At 48.6% G+C, this 24,028-nt stretch overlaps 1 protein-coding gene across 1 annotated transcript in view; it reads right to left on the bottom strand.

Annotated features, from left to right (window-relative positions):
- The window catches only part of KCNK1 (potassium two pore domain channel subfamily K member 1), a 52,914-nt gene that overhangs the window by 5,305 nt on the left and 23,581 nt on the right, over positions 1-24,028 (bottom strand). Inside the window, exon 2 of the mRNA XM_032609292.1 lies at positions 205-600. Coding sequence (XP_032465183.1) covers positions 205-600 — 396 coding nt within the window. The remainder of the gene's footprint in view (positions 1-204; positions 601-24,028) is intronic.

The raw sequence follows: 24,028 nt of genomic DNA, 5'->3' as shown, positions 1-24,028 counted from the left end.
TTCTCAGTAATAAGACTTTTGCTTAAAGCATTTTGAAAGGAATCATGATGAAATGAAAGTTATGGGAAGGTGGCAAAATGGAAAACTTATCCATGGAAAGCAGTCAGGTCTCTGATGAGCGGCTCTCCACGAGTGGGTGAGGTGGAGCTTGGAACTGCAAACAGAGCCCCGGAGGGCGCAGAGTCTGTGAACCCCAATACTCACACGTGATCCCAATCTTGTAGAGCTCCCTGAATTTTTGATTATAGCCCTCTCCGGGAACATAATCCCCGAGGCCAATGGTGCTCAGGGAAATGAAGCAGAAGTAAAAGGATTCCAGGAAGTTCCAGTCATCCTCTAGGAGGGAGAACACCGCGGCCGGGATGAAGAAGAAGCAGGACACAGTGATCACACCGAGAAGGACAGCGTGGACGATGGCCACCGCCTGCTTGGAGAAGCCCCAGCGGACGTGGAAGTAGAGGACTGGCCTGCGGGTGACATGGATGGTGACACGCTGGACCACTGCCGTCAGGAACAGGAGGGTGAAAGGGATGCCGATGACCGAGTAGATGATGCAGAAGGCCTTGCCCCCGTCGGACAGGGGCACAGTGTGGCCATAACCTGAAAGGGGAAGAGGTGGAAAACACCTTATAAATAACACACGCCTGCCGTCCAGCCGTCCTCCCCTCCCACCCAGGAGATGAGCCAGACGAAATTTACGTTGGTGCTTCAAAGGCTGTATCCTGTTACTGCAGTAAGATTCAACAGTGGGTGCCATACACTTGGAAAGTCCATCCCTCTGGATCAGATCTACCCGGCTCTTCCCGACGCATCCAAGCCTGGTTTTGAGGTCATTGTCAGGCTGAAATAGAAGCTCTGTGTGTGGGGGAGCTAACACCTCGCCGTCTTAGGCCATCAGGGAAAATGCATGATGGGATGCCTCTCTGCCAGGAGGGTGTACCCCTCCCCACTCCGCTCCCCCCAACCCTCCCCAGGAGCCTCGTTAGGATCCAAAGCCAGTACAGACTTGCTCCAAAACACTAGAACCAGGCAGATGATGGTACAGTGGGAAGATGGCGGAAGACTCAGTGAGGATACAGACGTCAAAAAACAGGAAGATAAACGAAGGTTAAAGCACACCGAGTCACAGGGCTGAGTGCTTCTTTTCAAATACTTTGTTCGATGATCTGGTTAAACGGCACATCCACAAACTGTTAACATTTTTTCCGCCTTGTCATTTCTGTAGGTTCCAAGATGCCATATATTCCACAAAACAGACATAAAAAACCCCCACCCGCTAGGGTCAGTGGTCAAAACCTATGTCTCTGATTTTCCACTAGGTTTCAGTCATTCTCAAATCAAGCTAGTCAAGAGACTTCATCTGACAAATGCCTGCAAGAGAGAAGCCAACGGACTGTTTTTAAAATCTCACAAGCCCTGGGGCTTCCCTGGTGGCGCAGGGGTTGAGAGTCCGCCTGCCGATGCAGGGGACGCGGGTTCGTGCCCCGGTCCGGGAAGATCCCACATGCCGCGGAGCAGTGGGGCCCGCGAGGCATGGCCACTGAGCCTGCACGTCCGGAGCCTGTGCTCTGCAACGGGAGAGGCCACAACAGTGAGAGGCCCGCATACCGGAAAAAAATAAAAAATAAATCTCACAATCCCTTCATCCTGAAAGGATGCCCATGTCTGAACAAGTCTGTCCAGGAAAAAGCCAACTAAATGCATTTTTGGGGGTGAAATCAGCTTCTGAAAAAAAAAACCCTCACTCATGGGGTTATTATTGAAAAGTGGTTTCAAAATCTGATTTCTAAAATATAACCTGCTTAGAAATTACTCTGAAAAACCTTCAGCTTCAGATCTCCTGATTCTCTGCTTTATACCAGTTTCCGGGGGTACGGGGGGCGGCCCAGGTCTATATGGCCACCAAGAAGCTGCCCCGGTTACTCCTGTGCCTGGCCTCAGCATGACAGTCAAGGTGGTTAATCCCAGAAGGTTATGAACAAATAGGGAGTCCCAGCAATCTACTGAAATTGTATCCACTTGAACCTATCTCCACACCCGTGCATTTTCTGTAAAGAGATGCCGCAGCTCAGACGCTCAGAGGATTGCGAACCACTGTGCTGAGTATCGGGTCCTGAACCCGTCTGGTCCTCGCACACCTAGCTGCTCCTGGAATGCTTCAGCTGATTCCGGGCATGGTTAAAGAGGGAGATGAGTCAGTTAGCGTTTCCAGAGGGTAACGTGAAGGATGGAGAAAGCTTGTCGAATTCTGTTCATGCAAAAAAGGGAAGCAGCAGAAATGTGAACGCCTCACTTTTGAGGAAAAAACGTATTACAGAGGAATCAGACTTTATAAGTAAAGCAGCCCGTATCACAGAAGACAGGGGCCAATCAGAGTCATGCCGGGCACTAAGGAGGAAGGATATTTTAATGGTCAGAGATCTGGAAACAGAATCTGATCATGGAATCTTATTTAACACAACAAAGCCGACTGGAAAGTGATTCACAAATTTGGTAATGAGCCTCTGACCAAAAGTATCAGGACACAACAGGGGAGCAAGCAGAGACTCTGTAAGGGATGGATTGACTTTGGCAGGAATTGTGTAGAGAAAACGTAAGATTAGCTGAACTTGTTAGACTACGTAAAAGTCTTGAAGCCATGATTTTATTACTGTTTGGTAGCATTGCTATGAATTATCTTCACTAAAAGTGTAACACACCTATTTCACATAGCCCACCTCTTCTGTAGCATCTGTTCCAATAAACTACACGATTTCAGTACTAGTAGAAAAAAAAATTAATTTCTAGTTTCAAAATACTTCAGGCTACAGTTTTTACTCTCCAGTGATAATAGCTCTTTTTATTAGAATCTTAACTAAACTTCCATTTACTAAAATGTTATCTCCAAGCCAGAGAGATAATCATTACAAGACTCTAGGATGGCTGTCTGCAGTAATGCTTTTTTTTTTTTTTCGGTCAGTAGTGTGTTCCCACTAAGAGATTAAAAATCACTAAAGTGTAGATGCCTCTTGAAAGCCAGTTTCTCCTTCTGATGTTTGCATAAATGATTTTTGTTAGTGGAAAGTACACTGTAAAATTTATATCTCATCTGCAGTCTTTACACTTTCAGTGCTTTACTGAGTACACAGCAGTTCTTTTGCAATGGACAGCTGAATGCACCAGACAGAAACCTTCAGTCCTAGTGAATTATAATGAAGCAGTGAATAATTTACTCAAGTTCAGTCAACTGACTCCCCAGATAAATCGCAAAGCAAAGCTCATATTTTTATCTCAGAACCACATTAAAACCCTTTACAAACTCGGAAGGATTTAGCAGAATGTTAATACCTTACTTATTTGGTGTTCCTTAAATTTTTCTAAGGCTATGCGTATAATTTTGGGGCCCAAAAGATTGAGCATGGCAAAGTCTACTGGAAAAACGAACTTCAAAAACTTAGGATCCAGGGACGTCCCTGGTGGCGCAGTGGTTAAGAATCCGCCTGCCAATGCAGGGGACACGGGTTCAATTCCTGGTCCAGGAAGATCCCACATGCCGCGGAGCAACAAAGCTCATGCGCCACAACTACTGAACCTGCGCTCTACAGCCCGTGAGCCACAACTACTGAGCCTGCATGCCACAACTACTGAAGCCTGCGTGCCACAACTACTGAAGCCCGCGTGCCACAACTACTGAGCCCACGCGCCTAGAGCCCATGCTCCGCAACAAGAGAAGCCAGCGCAATGAGAAGCCCACGCACCACAACAAAGAGTAGCTCCCGCTCGCTGCAACTAGAAAAAGTCCGCGCACAGCAACAAAGACCCAACGCAGCCAAACATAAATAAATAAATAATATAATATAATATATATATATTTAAAAAACAAAAACTTAGGATCCAGAGACGAAACTAGGATGTACAAATATAGAGTAGCCTCCTATCCCACAATTGCTGGGTTTTCTGTTCTGATTCTGCACCTGTAGGGCAGGTAGGAGGACATGTATCATGCAGGTGAGGGCGTAGGGGGCGCATCACACCGATGACAGTCTCCCAAGAAATCTGGCTTCCCCATCTGTCACTCTAACTGAACAGCCCTGACACGAGGCTAGCTAACATCCAATTTGGAGCCATGCCATGCTGGACACGGGCCTTCTAGTTTTTCTTGTATTTACATCCTCCTGAATGAGATCCAAGAGAACCTGTGGGCTCCTATTCCGTCCATTACAGCAAGTCACAAACGTGCAATTTCTTCACATGTACCTGATGCTTTTGAGAGAAGTGCCACTCACCACTACCTCTTGTGGTGACCCTGCCCATATAAAAAAATACTCTCGGGAATTCCCTGGTAGTCCAGTGGTTAGCAGCCCGAGCTCTCACTGCTGAGGGTCCGGGTTCAATCCCTGGTTGGGGAACTAATATCCCACAAGACATGTGGCACGGCCAAAAAAAAAACAACAACAAACCTCTCATTTATTCATATTATTTAATATAACATGGTACAATGTATGCATTTTCCGTTAAGTTTGCTTGACACACGCTAAAAAAAAAGTTACACAAGAAGAACCTCCAGCTCAGAAGTCAACCCCAGGAGAAAGTCTGAAATAGGTCGCCAACGCTTCCTCTTCCGTAAAAGAGACTTTCACTTGCAATCCTGGATTTCAGCTTCTTCGTATCTCTTTCCCTCTAGATTGTAAGCCCCCTGAGCGAGAGATCACGTCCTCCTCCACTGTGAATCTCTCCCTGTTCCCCGAAAAGTGCTGGCCAATCCACGGAGGCAAGTAACAGTGGGGCTGTGACTGCAAATTCAGGAGGGCTAGAAACTCACTGCACGGCAATGAAGAGGCTTCATTCAGGTCAAGTTGCCTTGTCCTGCCACTTGAATCCTATCTTTCACTTGAAATTCGTTTTTGTTCCACAGTTTCCATAAGTGGTTCATTTCTAGATACCCTGCATACAACAGGTCTTCAAAATTCCTGTTTTACAGCAATCCTTTTCAAAGACCCGTATATGCATAAACTCTGTTCAACCCTCCCACCCAGGCCATCTACACAACAGGGAACTTACAACTTGTGTTACTTTGCTTATAAAAGGAAGTGTGTTTACCAGGGAGAGAGACTCAAGGGAGGTCTAAAGCAGACCCAGTAGAAACAGTGGCAAAGGTTGAAAGTGGGCTACACTCAACACATGTAATGAAGGAGGCACAGATGGTAAGAGGTAACAGAGGTAAGACGTCTTGGGAGGTGCAAGTGCTTTTATCAGCATCGCTTCTGCTGTCCCATTCATTCAATCCTTTTCTAAACACTTGGCCTGCTTCTACTCAATCACGACGGCTTCACATCCAAAGAGAGAGAGGCAGTGGCATTCCCGGTTGGGACGCTGCTCTGGTTCCTTACCTCAGGGTGATCATCTCTAAGAGACAGACTGCATTAGCACACTGTAGTTAAAAACTAGCGAATCCTAGCACATGGCTTGAATGTCATAGATGGGAACACCCAGCACTTTTCACAATGGGACTTTCCACCAAAAATGGCACCACGTGAAAGAACAATTAGAAATGATAGCTTAGGCAAGGGGCACCTTCCATGCATGCATGAGTCTAAGGTTCTGGAAAGGAGGTAGGTGAGCTCAAAAGAGCTCCCACTGCTGCCTGCCGTGTTTGTGTGCGCGCGCGCGTGTGTTTGTATGTAAAATTGAGAATCTCCATAACAAGATTCAAATCCTAAAGTTCTTATTTCCACTTTACAAATGAGAAGACTGAGTTTCCAAGAGTGCAAACAACTGGCTCGAAGTCATACAAATAAATAGATCCCACAGTCTTTCCACTGTGCCACCCCGCTGTGTTGTGTGATGCAAAAAGCCAATGATGCCTCAAAAGTCAACTCAAGTCCTGACGTTATGTCTCAAGAGCTCATGGGGACGAGGTGATGGTGGTGGCCGTCACTCAGAGAAAAGCAATCGTGTTTTTTCCAGTGGCTCCGCGGATCTGAACGTGAGATAATGAAACTCTGGAAGGAGGGGACAGAAAGGGACGGACAAAGGACTGTGTGGCTCTCACACAGAGATGGTTCAGGAGCGAAGAGACTGGGGTGACCCTACAGGATCAGGAGGCAGGTCAGCACCTAATCCATCAAGGGCCAGCAAGTGTGGGCACAGCCATGTCAGCTCCAGATTCCTGAATTCCAGCTTAGAAGCCACGTGGATGAACCACTATGCTAAGTGGTCATCAATGAAGAAGACGTTAGAGGAGAGTCTTTATGTTACATCAAGAAAACATAAAATCCTAACAAATGAGCGGCGACCTTGGAAAGTAGAGTTTCTGTGGCCATAACTAATATCAGTGATATAACCATAGAATAAGGTCCAATAAAATTCCTATATTCCTGCTTTAATTGTTAAACTTAAATGTCGATAACTCCATCTGGAATCCTTGCCTACAAATAAATACACAACTGCAGAGGCACCAGTCAAATGGGATAGGATGCCCTGTGGCCCAGAAGATGAGTTATATTCCAAAGAGGCTCACATAAACATCAGCTGAAAGTTTCCATCAAAACTGTATGTTGGGGGCTTCCCTGGTGGCGCAGTGGTTGAGAGTCCGCCTGCCCATGCAAGGGACACAAGTTCTTGCCCCGGTCCGGGAAGATCCCACGTGCCGCGGAGCGGCTGGGCCCGTGAGCCATGGCCGCTGAGCCTGCGACTCCGCAGCCTCTGCTCCGCAGCGGGAGAGGCCACAACAGTGAGAGGCCCGAGTACCGCAAAAAACAAAAACAAAACAAAACAAAAAACTGTATGTTGTAAAAAAATGACTCATTCTTCAATATGGAAAGTACATTTTCATTGGAAAACTTCACAGAATACTGATGAAAAGGTCTCCTTGACCACCCACCTCCTCTTCAACTCCAGGTCTCCAGAGGTGACTGTTATGAGTCTGTAGCCAATAGTTCCTGAAATTTTTCAAAGCATTTAGCTCCATATACATAGATTTCCAGAAAAACACAGTTTTAGTTTGTTTCTATCATGAATAGTATACCGCACATATGGCTGTTCTGCTACTGTTTTCTTTCTGATGATTCTGCTTCAACGTGTAGTTTTTCACCGTTTGCTACCTGCTTATTGACCGTTTGTTCTACAGTATCCAATCAAAAAGATTTAATTTTCTAATTTAAATTTTTCAGCGAGCAACCTGGCCAACTTTGGGATTCCTATTATGAATGCTTTCTTTTCTAAGCATTAACAACTTTCAGGGTTCATTTCCTGTCACTCTAAAACCATGTGCTTACAAATGAACTTATTTACAAAACAGAAATGAACTTATTTACGGACATCGAAAACAAACTTATGGTTACCAAAGAGGAAACGTGGCGGTGGGGGGAGGAAGGAATAAATCAGGAGCTTAGGATTAACATACATACACTACTGTATATAAGACAGATAACCAACAAGGACCTACTGTAGAGCACAGGGAACTCTACTCAATATTCTGTGATAACCCATGTGAGAAAAGAATCTGAAAAAGAATGCATATATGTATATGTATAAACGAATCACTTTCGTTGTACACCTGAAACTAACGCAACATTGTAAATCAACTAGACTCCAATAAAATTTTAAAATAAATAAAAAATAAAATATGTGTTTATTCATTTTACCCCTTACACTAGTCCTATGAATACTATCTAGTGCTAAGTGATCCCAACTGTTTCATTTCTATATGTTTTCTTTTCCTTCGCACTGTTTAATTTTTCAATCTCTTGAATGGTGTTTTTTAGCTCTAGAGTTCAAATTACAATGATCTTTACCTTTTTCCTTTTTCATATTTTTAGACCTTCTTCAATCTTTTTTTTTTTTTTTTTTTTTTTTTGCGGTACGCGGGCCTCTTACTGTGGCAGCCTCTCCCATTGCGGAGCACAGGCTCCAGACGCGCAGGCTCAGCGGCCATGGCTCACGGGCTCAGCCGCTCCACGGCATGTGGGATCTTCCCGGACTAGGGCACAAACCCGTGTCCCCTGCATCGGCAGGCGGACTCTCAACCACTGCGCCACCAGGAAAGCCCCTCAATCTATTTTTAAGACATGTATCCCTATAATGTCTTCTCCCACCAGCCTCTCCATATCCTCACAAGCCAAGATCACCTTATGAAGCCCTGCTTCATAAAATCGAAATTATCAGAGACATAAATAAAAGTGTGGAAACTTGGGCTTCCCTGGTGGCGCAGTGGTTGAGAGTCCGCCTGCCGATGCAGGGGACGCGGGTTCGTGCCCCGTTCCGTGAAGATCCCACATGCCGCGGAGCGGCTGGGCCCGTGAGCCATGGCCGCTCAGCCTGAGCGACCGGAGCCTGTGCTTAGCAACGGGAGAGGCCGCAACAGTGAGAGGCCCGCGTACCGCAAAAAAAAAAAAAAAAAAATGCTAACAGGCCCGCTCGCACTGTTCGGCCATCATTTAGCAACATTTGCAGGAAGATGTTACACACTGCAGGGGTGCTGGCCAGGAAACGGTGGCCAAGGGCACTTCTGGCTGATCATCACAGGTCTCTCTACCTGTTCCCTCTGAAAGAGAATCAGGTCATAATCTCTCTGTACCTTCCCCAGCACCAGCTTGCTCAAGTGGCCACCTACTGAGCACTGTCACTTAATCCCCTTGTTAGGTTACCAGAGGCGCAAGAGGGTAGCACGTGACCCAATAGCCAATATGAGATCATCACCAGATTAGTTCCGGTTTTCAGTATAGCTTTCCCAGGATTCTACACAGCCCCATGTATTGTGGTCTCCCAGAAGGGAACAGACGAGGCAGGGTAAACAGGCTTAGAGCTGGCTAGTTGGAGTCATTTCAGGGGGCTCTGGCATGCAGGGGCTGGTCCTAGTTGTCTGGAACCTGGCGCTGGGGTAGTCCCCTGGTAAAAGGGCGGCGGGAGAGTATCTTAGAGAGACAGCCCGATAAAGGAGGTGCTGGGGTGAGGGCTCTGGACTGGCTGGTTTGGATAGGAAAAAAGCACAGTCACAGGTGGGCCCTTTACCATCTCGGGATTGGCTAAGCCTGGGAGGGGCAGTTCCTGCAGGATCAACAAGGCCCCAAGATTCCAGAGTATCACAATAAAGAGACACGTCATACAGAAGGAGAGCGAAACCAGAGCCTACCTCTAGGGAGGCACGCCCATCGGGCTGGCCCAGAAGCAGTGCCAAGCCTGAGCTTATTCTAGCAACCAAACCAGGAAGAATCCAGCGTAGTGGATATGGGAATGGGGAGGTGAGCTTGCGAGCATTCAGGGAATAAGGCCAATACATAATTACAATGACACTTCATGATACTTCAAATTTCTAGAACCTTTAAAGTATCCTCGGGACCTCCCTGGCGGTCTAGTGGTTACGACTCCGCACCTCCAATGCAGGGGACGTGGGTTCCACCCCCGGTCGGGGAAGTAAGATCCCACGTGCCGCGTGGTACGGCCAAAAAAAAAAAATCCTCATATTTGGTCCTTGTTAACTCTGGTCTCCCCTGCAGACCTGGGAAGAGTGTTCCAAAGAGAAAATGAATGTAAAGCATTTGGTATGTTACGACCCAGGCACTTGCTTTCTAAGTGTCATCTCCTTTAATCTTCACATCAGCTCTTTGAGATAACCATGCCAAGTCCCTAGTTTACAGAAAAAGAGACACTGAGATTAGACCGTTTACCGAAGTTCTAAGAGCAAGCTCATGGCAGAGGCAGGATTTGAACCGTGTGTTTACCAATCTTTTAAATCAGGCCATAGGGGCTGTGATGAGGGGTAACAGGGAAAAACAGAGGAGCGATGATGGCTGACTACGTGGGCGATAAAAGCTGGAGAAATCCCTGTGTGTTCCCAAATCACGGAATACTCTGAGACAGATCAGACCTAAAGCAATGACCACAGGGCATGGCTAACCTGTGCTGGGAGCTCCCAGAAACTCACCCTGCCCTGAGGGTCCGGGGCCCTGGGTGAGAGCTAGGCTATGATAAAAGAAATTTTCATATATTGAGATTTAGGGGGGTTGTTCTGGCTAATACAAGAGATAACTTGAATTTTATGCTAACTAAAAATAGCCTGTTTGGGCTTCTCTGGTGGCACAGTGGTTAAGAATCCACCTGCCAATACAGGGGACACAGGTTGGAGCCCTCATCCAAAAAGATCCCACATGATGCGGAGCAACTAAGCTCGTGTACCACATCTACTGAGCCTGCGCTCTAGAGTCCACGAGCCACAACTACTGAGCCCGCATGCCACAACTACTGAAGCCTGCGAGCCTAGAGCTCGTGCTCCGCAACAAGAGAAGCCACCGCAATGAGAAGCCCGCGCGCTGCAACAAAGAGTAGCCCCCGCTTGCCGCAACTGGAGAAAGCCCGTACGCAGTAACGAAGACCCAACACAGCCAAAAATAAAATAAATAAATAAACTTAAAAAAAACCCAACCTGTTTGTGGCCTGTCAAATCTACGTTGTACATCTGCTTTAATTTTTAAAGAAAAGGGCACACTGACCAGAAGTAAAGAAGGTCCACACGAAACACAAAGATTAAATGCCTCCCTTCCTAGGATACCAAGGCTAGGACTCCTTTGATGACAAGCCTGCCTTCCCAGGTGCTAAGGCCATGCTGACTCCCTGTGCATGTGCTGGTCTGTTTCTTTTAAACCTTGAAGGAATGGATCCCTGACTTGTTTGACGTTCTTTGTTCTGACAAGATATAAAACTGTGTCGAAAGCCATGCTTCTCTAGAGCAGTTTCTCAGAGTCATATGGGAAGCTGGCTCCCGGGCTATAGTCCTCAGATGGCTCAGATAACACTCTTTTCTATTCTTATTATTGATTGTTTATTGATTTTTTTTTCATCCACAGCTATCTAGGCAGCACACTGACCTGTTCTGATTCTCCCCTGGACCTGAGACTTCTGCTTGGCCCAGTCTGTTTCTAATTCATTGTTTTTCTGGGGTTTTTTTGTTTTGTTTTTAAAATATTTATTTATTTGGTTGTGCCAGGTCTTAGGTGCGGCACGCGGGCTCCTTAGGTGCGGCACGCGGGCTCCTTAGGTGCGGCACGCGGGCTCCTTAGGTGCGGCACGCGTGTAGGATCTAGTTCCCTGACTAGGGATCGAACCCAGGCCCCTGCATTGGGAGCGCAGAGTCTTATTATCCACTGCGCCACCAGGGAAGTCCCTGTTTCTAGTTCACTGCTGCCTTTGCTTTGGGGTTACTCTCAGTATTTCTTTCCACCTCTGTTCCCCTTTGAGCTAATGTAGAAGAAATGTTTAGGTCACCCCTGGTCTACCCGGTCCCAATTCCACGAGAACAGGGATGAGAGGGTTTATACCCCCTCCTGATGAGTGCCCTCCACACCAACCTCTTGCAGACGTTACAGCCCGTTACAGAGGATGCTCTACACCCACGGGCCCGGCATTCTCACCCCGGCTGCTTCTGTCGTGCGTGTGGCAGCACCCCGTCCCCGCTCCTTGTGTAGGGGTCAGCATACCTGTGCAGGCCCCCGCTCCCCCCGTGTGTCTGTCACACACAGACCTACCTTCCACCCCTGGGACCTCTGACGGAAGAGTTGGAATCCTGATCTACAGCCTGATTGCTGTGCAAAACAGCGCGGCTGAGGAATCACACGTCATATTCTAGTCTGTCTTTTTGTGATTTCTTTTTCGTTTCCTCTCTCACCCATTCCTGACCACGTCTTAGAAATTTCTGACAACAGGAAAACAATGAGAAGAAAAACTGAAGGAAGCAACAGAACGAGGGTCTAGTCCTTCCGAAAGCGCCAGTATTTTAAACAAGCCTTTCTCATCATATTTCCTCCACCTGCCACTTCCCTCAGGTGTGCCTTTGGGTTTGACATAATTATACTGCAGCCACCACTTCCCTGAGGTCTAAAGTTCTTAGACTGTAAAGGCTTCCCAGTCGTGCACTTTTAGAACAGGGTTTGAAAATTCATGCTGGTAGGCATCTTCCCCCCGGGCGTGGATGCTGTGCAGACAATTCCAATATCTTTTCCCCTAGGAACAGCAGGCACCTTGCCCTGTGGAAGACAGGGTAAAGGTAAAGGAGAAAGTGCTGGAGGACAAGAAGACACACCATTTACTTGACCCTGAATTTCCAAGCCCCGCCATGCAGATAAGCAGCATAGTTCCTGTCTGGGCCCAAGCCTAAATCCAGGCTAGAAGTGGTCCTAAACTCTTGTCTGGTGTAAAGGGGTGGAGGGGCCCTGGATGCCTGCTGGGCCAAACCACCCCTCGCTTTACAGAGACTCAAAGCAGTGACGTCCCAAGGTTTTCTGGCAGGAAAACACAGGTGTCTACTTCACCTTGGTGGAAAAATCTCTATACCTTTTAAAGGCAGAGGTTCCTGGAATAAACTTTCCCTTTCTCTTCCATTTGACTTTAAAGACTCTGATGCTCTTGGACATTGAGAAAATAGGGAGGAAAGTGCAAACAAAAAAGTCCTTTGCGGGCTTCCCTGGTGGCGCAGTGGTTGAGAGTCCGCCTGCCGATGCAGGGGACACGGGTTCGTGCCCCGGTCTGGGAAGATCCCACGTGCCGCGGAGCGGCTGGGCCCGTGAGCCATGGCCGCTGAGCCTGTGCGTCCGGAGCCTGTGCTCCGCAGCGGGAGAGGCCACAGCAGTGAGAGGCCCACGTACCGCAAAAAAAAAAAAAAAAAAATTAAAAAAAAAAAAAAGTCCTTTGCAATACCACACGTGTAAACCAAAGGTGGTGCTTAGGGAAACGGGCCGAGGAATCTGACATCCTAAATTTGAATCCCAGCTTTGCTTCTTACTAGCTGCGTGACCCTGCAAAACTTTATGCCTTCATTTCCTCATCTGTCAAATATGAACGATACCTCTTACCTCTTGGAGGTGTGATTAGGATTACACCAAAGCATCCATGCACAGATGCTGGTACCTAGGAAGTACAGAGCGAGTAAACTCTTCTATGGGTGCTGAGAGAACTAACTGAATTCTCTCGACAATATGTACGCTCTTCCAGACTGGCCACTAGGCGTGCTAGTGAGAAGACGTCTGTATTCTCTCCTCTGTTCTCTGCTCACATTTTCATTTTCCCTCCATCCCTCAACACTCCTCTACCACACTGATGGGTAAAGCAGTTCCTGGTGACAGCGAAACACCTAACAACAGCACTCAGGGAACAATCTGACACACGGGACTTTGTGGCCTCTCTGTAGTTGGGGACAACACTAACGACCCCCATTCCAACAGAAAAATCCAAAGGCTCCCTCTCAACTTCTCACTCCCTTCACTGTAAACGGCCCAGTAAGGCCCCATTCACCACAACCACGTTCTTATGGGTAGACCCCAGGAAATTCCAATGATTCAAGGTAGGTGAGACCCCTCCCACAAAGTTTCTCTACTAGGTGGTATATTCTACAAAGAAAAGAGGCACTACACAGCCACACAACCTATTGTCAGCACAGGGAAGTTCAAGTTCTCTCTCCTTTAGGTACTGAGACAAGCAGTTACCTGAAAGGTTGGGCGGAGGTGGATACCACACTCTCTAGTCAACCTACGTGACTTGAATGAAAAACCATCCATGTTACCCATGAAAATACTTGTAGTGATCCTTATGCTAATTCATGGACTCTAGTCTATACTTAGGCCTTGCCGAGACCTCGGGAGAGTGGATTCCTAGTTATGGTCTCTCAAATGCTAACTAACTTCCCCTGGAGTACATGTTTCTAATCGGGGAACTTCACATGCTAACTCCCTGCCTCTGGACTACAGACTAATTGATAGGAAGGCCATCACACCATCGATATGGGAATACACAACACCTCTGTACTCCTCTTAGGGCCTGACGTGACTGACTTTTCCTTCTAGCAAATCTCACTTCTCTCAGCTCTGGGTCATGGCCCACTCGGCACAGGATCTCCTTCAGGAACACCCGTGAGTGGGTCTTCCACAGGGTGAGGCTCGCCTTGCTGCCTTGGTCCCAGGGCAAAGCCACATGCATCCGCCAAGGACACATGCCTTGGTTACTGGAAGCCACTGAGATCAGGGCCACGTCACCGCAGCATCGCTTAGCCGAAACTTACTAACCCAACATGCCAGGGAAAACTCAAAAGCGGGTGGGGGAGGTGTGTGGGATGGGGGAGGTGTGTGGGATGGAGGAGATAAGAATGGGAAGATTCAGCGTGTTGACAGCTGGCTTGTGGGTACACGGAGGATCCATTATGCAACTCTCTCTAATTCTGTCTATATTTGAAAATAACCTAGGAGGACGGACTTAAAAGTTAAGGCTTTGATGTGTGGATGTAAGAACAGTTTTCTGTCTACATAACAGCGAGGAGGACATTCTAGATTTTTCTTTACTCCTTGAAATCCTGCTTTGGTACAGGGCAGTGCTGGAAGTTAGCACATGAACAGAAGATCAATTAGGACACAGAGGTGTGGCACTCAGAGACATGAAGATACAAATGTGCTTTTTTAAACTGTTACAGGGACTTCCCTGGTGGCCCAGTGGCTAAGACTCTGCGCTCCCAATGCAGGGGGCCCGGGTTCAATCCCTGATCAGGGGACTAGATCCCACATGCATGCCACAACTAAGAGTCCACATGCTGCAACTAAGAGTCCGCATGCTGCAACTAAAGATCCTGCATGCCACAACTAAGACCCAGTGCAGCCAAATAAATAAATGAATGAATTAATGAATGAATAAATAACGGTGCTGGAATTATATATTTAAAAAAATAAATTGTTACAAGTCTGTAACAATTCCATAATCTCCTTGAACAGATGGCTTAACACCTCCCGTTGTGCTTTGAGAGCACAAACTCCCAGGCTGTAGGCAGCTCAGACGTGTGTGGGCCGGATGGATGCGGGGATGTCAATTCTGCAGCTTCCTCAGGAGAACTGCCAGGGGGCCCATGCACACCTGCTGTCTGCTCCTAGATGGGGGACACAGTTCTCAGGTCCATCTGCCAGCCTTGGGGCGGGGGGAGTTGCAGCGGTGCGGCCCAGGGAGCACCTCCTGTCCTGGCAACCCATCAATGATTAGCGTTCCAGAAAATGCTATTTCTCTAAGGCTGGAGGAAGTGCAATCCGCTCCAACACAGCTCCCCACAAATGCTGGGCCTGACTTCATTCTCCTGTGAAACTCCCGGGGCAGGGGGAGAGGATTCTTGGGGCGGGGGCGGGGGGGCAAGCACTAGAGCGGAACAGAGGATTTGCAGCCGGAACCCAAAGGCAAGGCAGCCCTCCCGGCTCGGCATCGGGGGAGTGGGAGCCCTGAGGACAGAGCAGGGCAGAGGCAGGGGGGTGAGGGCGGTCCGGGTGGGGGGACTGCGGGGGGCGTGTAAAGGGCCAAGCTCTCCCGGCCACCCCGGTGGCTCAGGTGCCCTCCTCCCAAGGGACCCCCAGATGTGGACCTGGCTCTCCCCGGGGGGATGCTGTGTCTGCCTTAAGGTGATTTCAGCCCTAAGTTACAATTGATGTTTGCTGAGCCCTGGATGTGTTCCAGGCAGCGGGGTTTGACGACCTCATTTACATTCAGGTACGAAGTCATTCAACTGGAATCACCTTGCTCAAGAGAAACCACATAAAACTCACTGATCCCCCAGCCTGGGGAGAGGATCCCTCTGTAGCAAAGGCAGACTGAAAAGAAAAAGATTTACGTGAATGGAAACAGAGGCGCAGATGACACACCCACTTATAAAGCTGACACCTTAATAAGGGGATTCGGGTACCATATTCCCAAAGATGAAACACTGGGCTCAAAAGAGTCACTTTGAACAGAATTTTCTAGCTCACAGATATGCCGGAGTTTAAGCGGGGAAAGGAGAAGGAACAGGTCCATCAGAGGCCTCCCTCACTGGCCCAGGTTTGCCGGGAAGATCTGTGGACCCAAACGCACTTCCTTCTACTGGTTCAATATGACCTCCATCTAAACCACTGTGTTGAAACAGGTCTGTCTCCTCCAGGTCACCAATGGCTTCCATCTTGTGAAATCCCCCCAATAGTTCTGTTCTCACGTTTCTCAACTTCTAAGCGCCATCTGACCAAGCTGACGGCCCCCTTGAAACAGTTTCTTCCCTTGGCTTCTCCCTCTCATTCGCTGTCTCCCGGCTCACAGGCCCTTCTCAGGGTCCTTCACTGGTCCTTCCTCCGTGGTGAGCGTGCCAGACTCGAGCCCTCCAGGACTCACCCCTCATACTCTGTCTACACTCACTGTCAACCCCAGACTACAGCCACCTGAAAGCAGAGGGGGATCAGAGTCGAGCCCGCTTGTGACCCCACAGCAGCGTCACATCTCTGAGGCAGCTCTGCCTTGGATGATCGCATCCAGACTCGAAGCTTTAAGTACCATTTTTACGCCTGTGGTTCTTCAACCTGGCTGCACATTAGCTTCACCTGGGGGCTCTTCAATACCTTAGAGATGTCACTTCAGCTGGTCCGGGATGCTGGTATACACACACACACACACACACACACACACACACATATATATTTTAGAAGATGTTGGGGATAGGAGTCTATTAATTAATTTATTTATTTATGGCTGTGTTGGGTCTTTGTTTCTGTGCAAGGGCTTTCTCTAGCTGCGGCAAGCGGGGGCCACTCTTCATCACAGTGCGCGGGCCTCTCACTGTCGCGGCCTCTCTTGTTGCGGAGCACGGGCTCCAGATGCGCAGGCTCAGTAGTTGTCGCTCATGGGCTTAGTTGCTCCGCGACATGTGGGATCCTCCCAGACCAGGGCTCGAACCCATGTCCCCTGCATCGGCAGGCGGACTCTCAATCACTGCACCACCAGGGAAGCCCTGGTATATATATTTAAGCTCCCCAAGAGACTCCAACATACAGCTAGGATTGAGAACCACTGATCTATATACTACAGTGATGGCTCCCATATTTACTTGTCTTGTTTTCTGAGCTTTCAATTTATGCCTAACATCCTAGTCAAAATCCTGTCTTGGATGTGATACAGGCATCTCAAAATTAATGCGTCCACAAAAGATGTCTCGATTATGACATACTTAGGGGACCACCTCTGCCCTCATCATCACCCCTCACCCGGAAAGCCCCAGCCCAAATCTGCCCCTTCCCTAGCCTAGTCTTCCTCGTTTCAGGAAACAGTACTGGCATCTGGTTCATGCTTCAGGCCAAACACCAAGGCGATTTTTAAAAAATTCTTCTTTCCCTTCTCCGCAACCTCTGATCGATCAGCAAATCCTATTGGTTTCACTTCCAAAATATGTTCTAAAGCAAATCACTTTTCATCATTCTCCCTGCTGCTGGATCCATGGCCCATGGTTTTTCTCCTGCATCACTTTATCGGTCTCCCATTTCCCCTCACGATTCCACTCCCCCAGCCGCTGATGTGTGCCGAAGCTATAAGACACTTGCGTTAGCGCCCTGTAGCTGCCTTGAGAAGCCGACTTGGAGGCTTAAAACGGCAGAAGTGTATCTTCTCCCAGTTCTGGGGGCCAGGGGTCTGAAATCAAGATGTTGGCAGGGCCGCACTGCCTGCAAAGGCTCTGGGGGAGGATCGTCCGTGCTCTCCCAGCTTCTGGTGGCTCCAGGCCTCCAGGAAGGTGGTTTTCTTGGCTTGTGGCCGCATCACTCCATGTCTAACTCCACCTCCACCTGGCCTTCCCTCTGCATCGTCTCCTTTTCTGTCTCATATCATGACACCTGTTACAGCATTCAGGGCCCATACGGACGACCTCACCTCGAGATCTTTAACTCAGCTACATCTGCAAGGACCCTCTTTACAAATAACATCACAGGATCCAGGGTTAGGACCTGAACATAAACTGGGGGCACGCGGGGGGCACCATTCCACCCACTTCAATACTATAAGGTTAGCTTTTTTTTTTTTTTTGTGGTACGTGGGCCTCTCACTGTTGTGGCCTCTCCCGTTGTGGAGCACACGCTCCGGACACGCAGGCTCAGCGGCCATGGCTCACGGGCCCAGCCGCTCTGCGGCATGTGGGATCTTCCCGGACCGGGGCACGAACCCGCGTCCCCTGCATCGGTAGGCGGACTCTCAACTGCTGCGCCACCAGGGAAGCCCTGCTTTTTTAAAAAAAAACAAAACTACTTCTCAGACAGCTCTGCTAAACCCAACAGCGGTACAGAAGGCTGACAGATTACAGGGAGCACTTCCTTTTTTTTAAAGATTTTTTAAATTAATTAATAAATTAATTTATGTTTTTGGGTGCGCTGGGTCTCCATTGCTGCGTGCGGGCTTTCTCTAGTGAGGTGAGTGGAGGCTACTCATCGTTGCGGTGCGCGGGCTTCTCATTGCGGTAGCTTCTCTTGTTGCGGAGCATGGCCTCTAGGCGCACGGGCTTCAGTAGTTGTGGCACACAGGCTCAGTAGTTGTGGCTCACGGGCTCTAGAGTGCAGGCTCAGTAGTTGTGGCGCACGGGCTTAGTTGCTCTGTGGCATGTGGGATCTTCCTGGACCGGGGCTCGAACCCGTGCCCCCTGCATTGGCAGGCGAATTCTCTTTTTTTTAATATGAATTTTATTTTTTACCCAGCAGGTTCTTATTAGTTACCTATTTTATACATATTGGTGTATATATGTCAACCCCAATCTCCCAATTTATCCCACCCCGCCACTTTCCCCCCTTGGTGGCCATACATTTGTTCTCTATGGCAGGCAGATTCTTAACCACTGTGCCACCAGGGGAGTCCCTAACGTCATGTTTGAATAATGAAAATCATATCACATCACCCCTTGGATTAGAAATCTCTAATGACTTTTCACTGCAAGTACTGGAAATAGAACACAATCTTTAATTCCTTGCTATAGCTTATTGGACTCTAAAGATCTGGCCCCTGGCTACTTCTCTGCCCAAACTTCCTACTACTACCCCCCTCATATACTACTCTCTGGAAAACACCGGCCTCTTGTCTCTTCTTCCAAAAGTTTGAGCTCTGTCACAGGAGTGGCTCCTTTTCTTCATTCAGGTCTCAGAACAATATCACTGCCTGAGAGAGGGCTCCAGGGCACCCTCTCGAAAGTGGTCCCATCCCTTCCATCACTCTGAAGCCACTACCCCATCTCAGTTTCCTGTCTCGCACCAAACACCGCCTTACTTAGTTACATACTAAGATGTCTTGTTGACTGTTCCATGCCCAAGTGCCCAGAAGAGCCGCTTGGTCAGTAGGGTGCACTGAATAACTGTTTGTGGACTATATGGATTAGTAGGGTATCTGTTTAAGAAGCACCGTGAACGCCCCTGAGATGGGTGGCAGTTTTATTGTCAAGACACGTGTGAACTTCGAAAACTCCTTTGGGATTGTGGCAGCACAGCTGATTCTGTCTTATTTACACTTTCCCTCCGGGGTCCAAATGGTCTACACTGAGCGTGGCACGGGGGAGAGGCGAACTCAGATGACGCCGGGTCCGGAGATGGTGTGAGCTGTGGTGTATACGGATTCAGCCACATCACGCCATGCCATAAGGGGGGTGACGCGGGGCCAAGCAGAAGCGGCCAAAGGCCCCATAGACAGCCCACACCCAGCTGAGAAGTTCAGGTCTCCAAACCTCCTCCTCTGACCTCTGTAAACAGGGAATGACAGGGTATCACAGTCCGAGGACTCGATAAGGAAAGAGAACCACAGCAAGGGCGGAAGTGCAGTAGCTAAAGGGGACTCACTCTGGGGCAAATGTCTACTAATAGCTCATCAGAGAAAATCTTATCCTCTAGAAGGAAATGTCTACCTATAAAGTCCTAAGTTGCCTGAGTTCCACCACCGTGCGGTGCGCTAGAGTGGGCCACCCTCCTACCCTGGACTCCACCCAGACATTTTATTTCAACTGGTACCTACACGCTCCCCCAAGAATTGCCTAATTTATATATACCCCAACCGCCCAGTTCTCCCATCAAACCCCACCCTCCGTTCCCAACCACCTAGAGGCGAATGTACGGTAAGCACCTCTAACCCAGCAAATCTACAAAGGAACCCGAAAGCTCATCCCTCAAATGAGATCGGACACTGGCTCCCCTGTCCACCCGCCGGCTGCCTGGGAAGGATCCCCGACTCGCTCTGCCCCACCACCACCGTGCAAGGGCGCACCGAGAGCCCCTGACTGCGGGAGAATCGCCCCTGCCGCCTCCTTTTTCTCTGTCATCGCTGCGCTGTTACGGTTGAGGATGTTATCATCCCTCCTCTGTACCCAGAGGAGCTACCGGCTCTTCTCCCACTCTGCCCATCCCCCGCGCCACCATTTCTCACTGCAAAAGGTTAAGATTCAGACCCCCAGGTGAACGCTTAGTGCCCGTCGGGTCGGCCTCACGGCCTGCTCAGGGCTGATCAAAGAGAACCGGGAGATGCTGCCGAAAGAACACACCCTGCCCTTCACGCTTACACGATTTCACACACACTGCTCCCTTTCGTCTTTCTGGCCTGTCCCCGAGCCCCCGCAGCATCGCCGTGACAGCCCCCAAGGCACGTAGCCCCCTGCCCCCTCGCCTGTCGCTACCAGAGGCGGGCACAGCCACCCAGTTCCTGCCCTCATCACCCCGCAAGTCAGGAGTGACCACACGTGCATAGCGCGGGATAATCAGCTGTCCCTGGAAATGGCCTGGAGGGGAGCTGGTCTGGGGAACCTTTGTTTCTTCCCACTTTATCACCAACAGCATGCGGGGAGCAGAGGGGCCATCCTGTGATGCTGAGGGTCTGGCCCGAGGGGAGGGCGCGGCAGGCAGGAAGCTGCACCAAACAGCTACCAGCTAGACCAACGCCTGCAACCGCTCCCCAGCGGACGATATAATGGGAGAAAAATCACCCCCCCCGCCACGCACCAGTTTAAGCCACTATAAATTGGGATTTTTCTTTACCGCAGCTGAAAGCAATGTTCATTGGTACAGTCACTTGTATTATGGTGATCATTTACATGCTTCTCTAAGATACGTTTGATTCTTCTAACTCTGAAACCCTAGCACAGGGCCTTGCATATGGCGAGCTGATGAAGGCTATAAAACCCATAAAGTGGGGGCTTCCCTGGTGGCGCAGTGGTTGGGAGTCCGCCTGCTGATGCAGGGGACACGGGCTCGTGCCCCGGTCCAAGAAGATCCCACATGCCGCAGAGCGGCTGGGTCCGTGAGCCATGGCCGCTGAGCCTGCGCGTCCGGAGCCTGTGCTCCGCAACGGGAGAGACCACAACGGTGAGAGGCCCGCGTACCGGAAAAAAAAACAAAACAAAACCCAGAAAGTGTTGCCTGTGAGGAAAGCAGCCCTAAGAGGCTATCCAGGCAGACACGAGACGTACCTGACATTTATGCTCCACATTTTCCCAGAAAACCACCTCTTTTGGAACAATTTACAAGGGTACTTTAAGAGACTGAAAATACATATGTAGAGAACAGACTTGTGATTGCCGAGGTGGAAGGTGGATGGGCGAGGGATGGAATGGGAGTCTGGGATTAGCAGAGGCAAACTATTATACATAGGCTGGATAAACAAGGTCCTACTGTAGAGCACAGGGAACGATTCAATATCCTGTGATAAACCGTAATGGAAAAGAATCTGAAAAAGAATGTATACGTATATATGTATAACTGAATCACTCTGCCGCACAGCAGAAATTAACACAACTTTGTAAATCAACTACACTTCAATAAAGTAAATTTTAAAAAAAACCACACAAATGTAAACTGTTGTCAAATTTCCACCATAGGGATATTAGTTCACTTGATAAGAAAACAACTTTTGGAGCCAATTAATTTTACCATGGACACCTAACTGTAATTAATTACCTTCAAGTCTGTTTTGTTTTTCAATGGAGATGAAATGAGAAATATAATGAGTCTGCTGAATTCAAGCTTATCACTAGGGCCAAAAGCCAGGCTGGGCTTCCAGACAGTTCCTGAGAGTTCAGCACTGAGAATTCCAACGGCCCCTTTATTACTCACCTGCCTACCTGCAAAAAATCAGGCTCAGAGTTAAGCCCACACTGACAGCAATATCGCACAATGACTATTTCTTATGTTTCCTTGCCTTTTCAAAACTACTCATGGTGCCAAAAAAGTTCTATTTTATCAGAGGAGTACATTTCCAACGTATTCGAATGTTACCAAAAATGTTTAACTCTTCAAGCCAGTATCATATGTTTTTTTCTCCCTGTTGCTTCCTATGTACCTGGGGTATGTCTTTCTATTTGGACAAGAGAATTCTCATCTCAGATCTCTTTTTGGATATAAAGTTTATAGTCCCCTTTGCAAATCCTCATTGAAAAAACGAGAATAGTGAAGTAATCGCAGGACCCACTCCCTACCCACACAGCGCTCAATTGCTAATCAGTTTCTTTCCCGTTCACCCCAATGGCCCAGGTTAGCAGATGCAGAAAGCCAGAATGAGGCAAGGGGGAGAGCCCCAGAGGATCTCATCGGGTGAGTGTGACCTGGAGAAAGGAACAAGCGTTCAGTACTTTTGAGGAAGGAGTTTTCAGGATAAAAGCCAGGAGTACCAAACTAAAACCCAAACCACAGCCAAGTACACATGTGAACAAACTGAGACAGGCTGGGACCTGGGACCTGGTACCCTTTGCCGCAGCGCTTGTAGCTGGCTGAAGGTCTCTCCTGCAGCGACAGAATACAAAGAAACCTTAAGGGACTAAAAACAACGCATGCACAAGCAACTGGGACAAATTATGGACAACAAGATACAAAAAGACCAAAAACCCAACTGCCACTTCTGAAGAGCCGGGAGCAAAAGCAAGGGGGTCAGGGGCAAAAGCGGGGTACTGTTCATGCACCGTGCCCACAACACCACCTAAGTAGTGGGCAAACCACCTAAGCTACCCCTCCGGCCAACCTTTGGACCTGCCCCTACCCTCACCCCATATAAGGGACAAGCTCCCCCACCCTGAGGGAAGCAAGCGAGAGAAACTGTTACTTGTTTTCACTCCCCAGCTGCTGCAGCAAGGGCCCTAATAAAGCCTTGCCTGAATTTCTTGTCTGGCTTCTTATCAATTTCTATTGATTAAGGAAGGCCAAGAACCCTGGTCAGTAATAAAACCACAATGCCAACCAAGTTCATGAGATGACTGATTGCCTCCAGGTTGTTTTTATAAACACTGGACAGCCTAAAGAGCGCTGATTCTCCCCCCAGGATATTAATGGGGAAAGGATCAAGTATTTGACACAAACACACAGGGAATGTTCAATGCTTTGTCAGATTCTTCTATTTTAAATATCCTAGGCAAATAAACGAGAAGAAAGCTTGGTGGTGAAAAGGACGGTATCTCTTATGGGAGAGAGAGAGATTCAACCAGGCAACATAAAAGTTGGAAAATCAACCCCTCTCATAAATGTTGATAGCTCAAAAAATCAGGAATGTGCTATGGTTGTGATGTTCGGGTCTATATGGCACACCTATTATGGATCAAACATTTAGAGACGCTGCAGGTTCTTCAAAGAAACATAGAACCAGCTCCATGCTCCTCTTGTCTTATGAAAAATATAGTTGTGGAAACAAAAAGAGAACATTCTTAAAAAGGCAGAACCGTGTATTATTAGGGGCTAAGTGTGTGGTCAGAAATGCTCTATATAAAAAAAGAGGTGGGGGCTTCCCTGGTGGCGCAGTGGTTGAGAGTCCGCCTTCCGATGCAGGGGACACGGGTTCGTGCCCTGGTCTGGGAAGATCCCACATGCCGCAGAGCGGCTGGGCCCGTGAGCCATGGCTGCTGGGCCTGCGGGTCCAGAGCCTGTGCTCCGCAACGGGAGAGGCCACAGCAGTGAGAGGCCCGCGTACCGCAAAAAAAAAAAAAGAGGTGGGCAAGCACGATGTGAAGTCAGTGTCAGCCCTTTCTTTGATCTGGGTCCTGATTTAGGGTCATACGGATGAAAAACTCAAATCCATTCACCTCTTCTTTTGGTGCTTCAGGACGGGAGCCTAATCACAAGCCAACAGTCGTGGGTGAATATAACACATGGGTGCAAAAATATGAAGACTTTTGTCAGTGGAAACTAATCATCACTGGGCTTATGTTTTGTTTCCCCAAAAAGTGACTGGTATCATTTGTTTTGTGGGCAATCACCCTTAGGGAGCAGGAAAATGTATCTGCCGCTTCTGTGGACCCACG

This window comes from Phocoena sinus, chromosome 16 (genome assembly GCF_008692025.1).
Source record: "Phocoena sinus isolate mPhoSin1 chromosome 16, mPhoSin1.pri, whole genome shotgun sequence".
NCBI classification, from domain to species: Eukaryota; Metazoa; Chordata; class Mammalia; order Artiodactyla; family Phocoenidae; genus Phocoena; species Phocoena sinus.
Note: the sequence above shows the minus strand (reverse complement) of the source record. Positions and strands in the feature narration are given on the sequence as shown.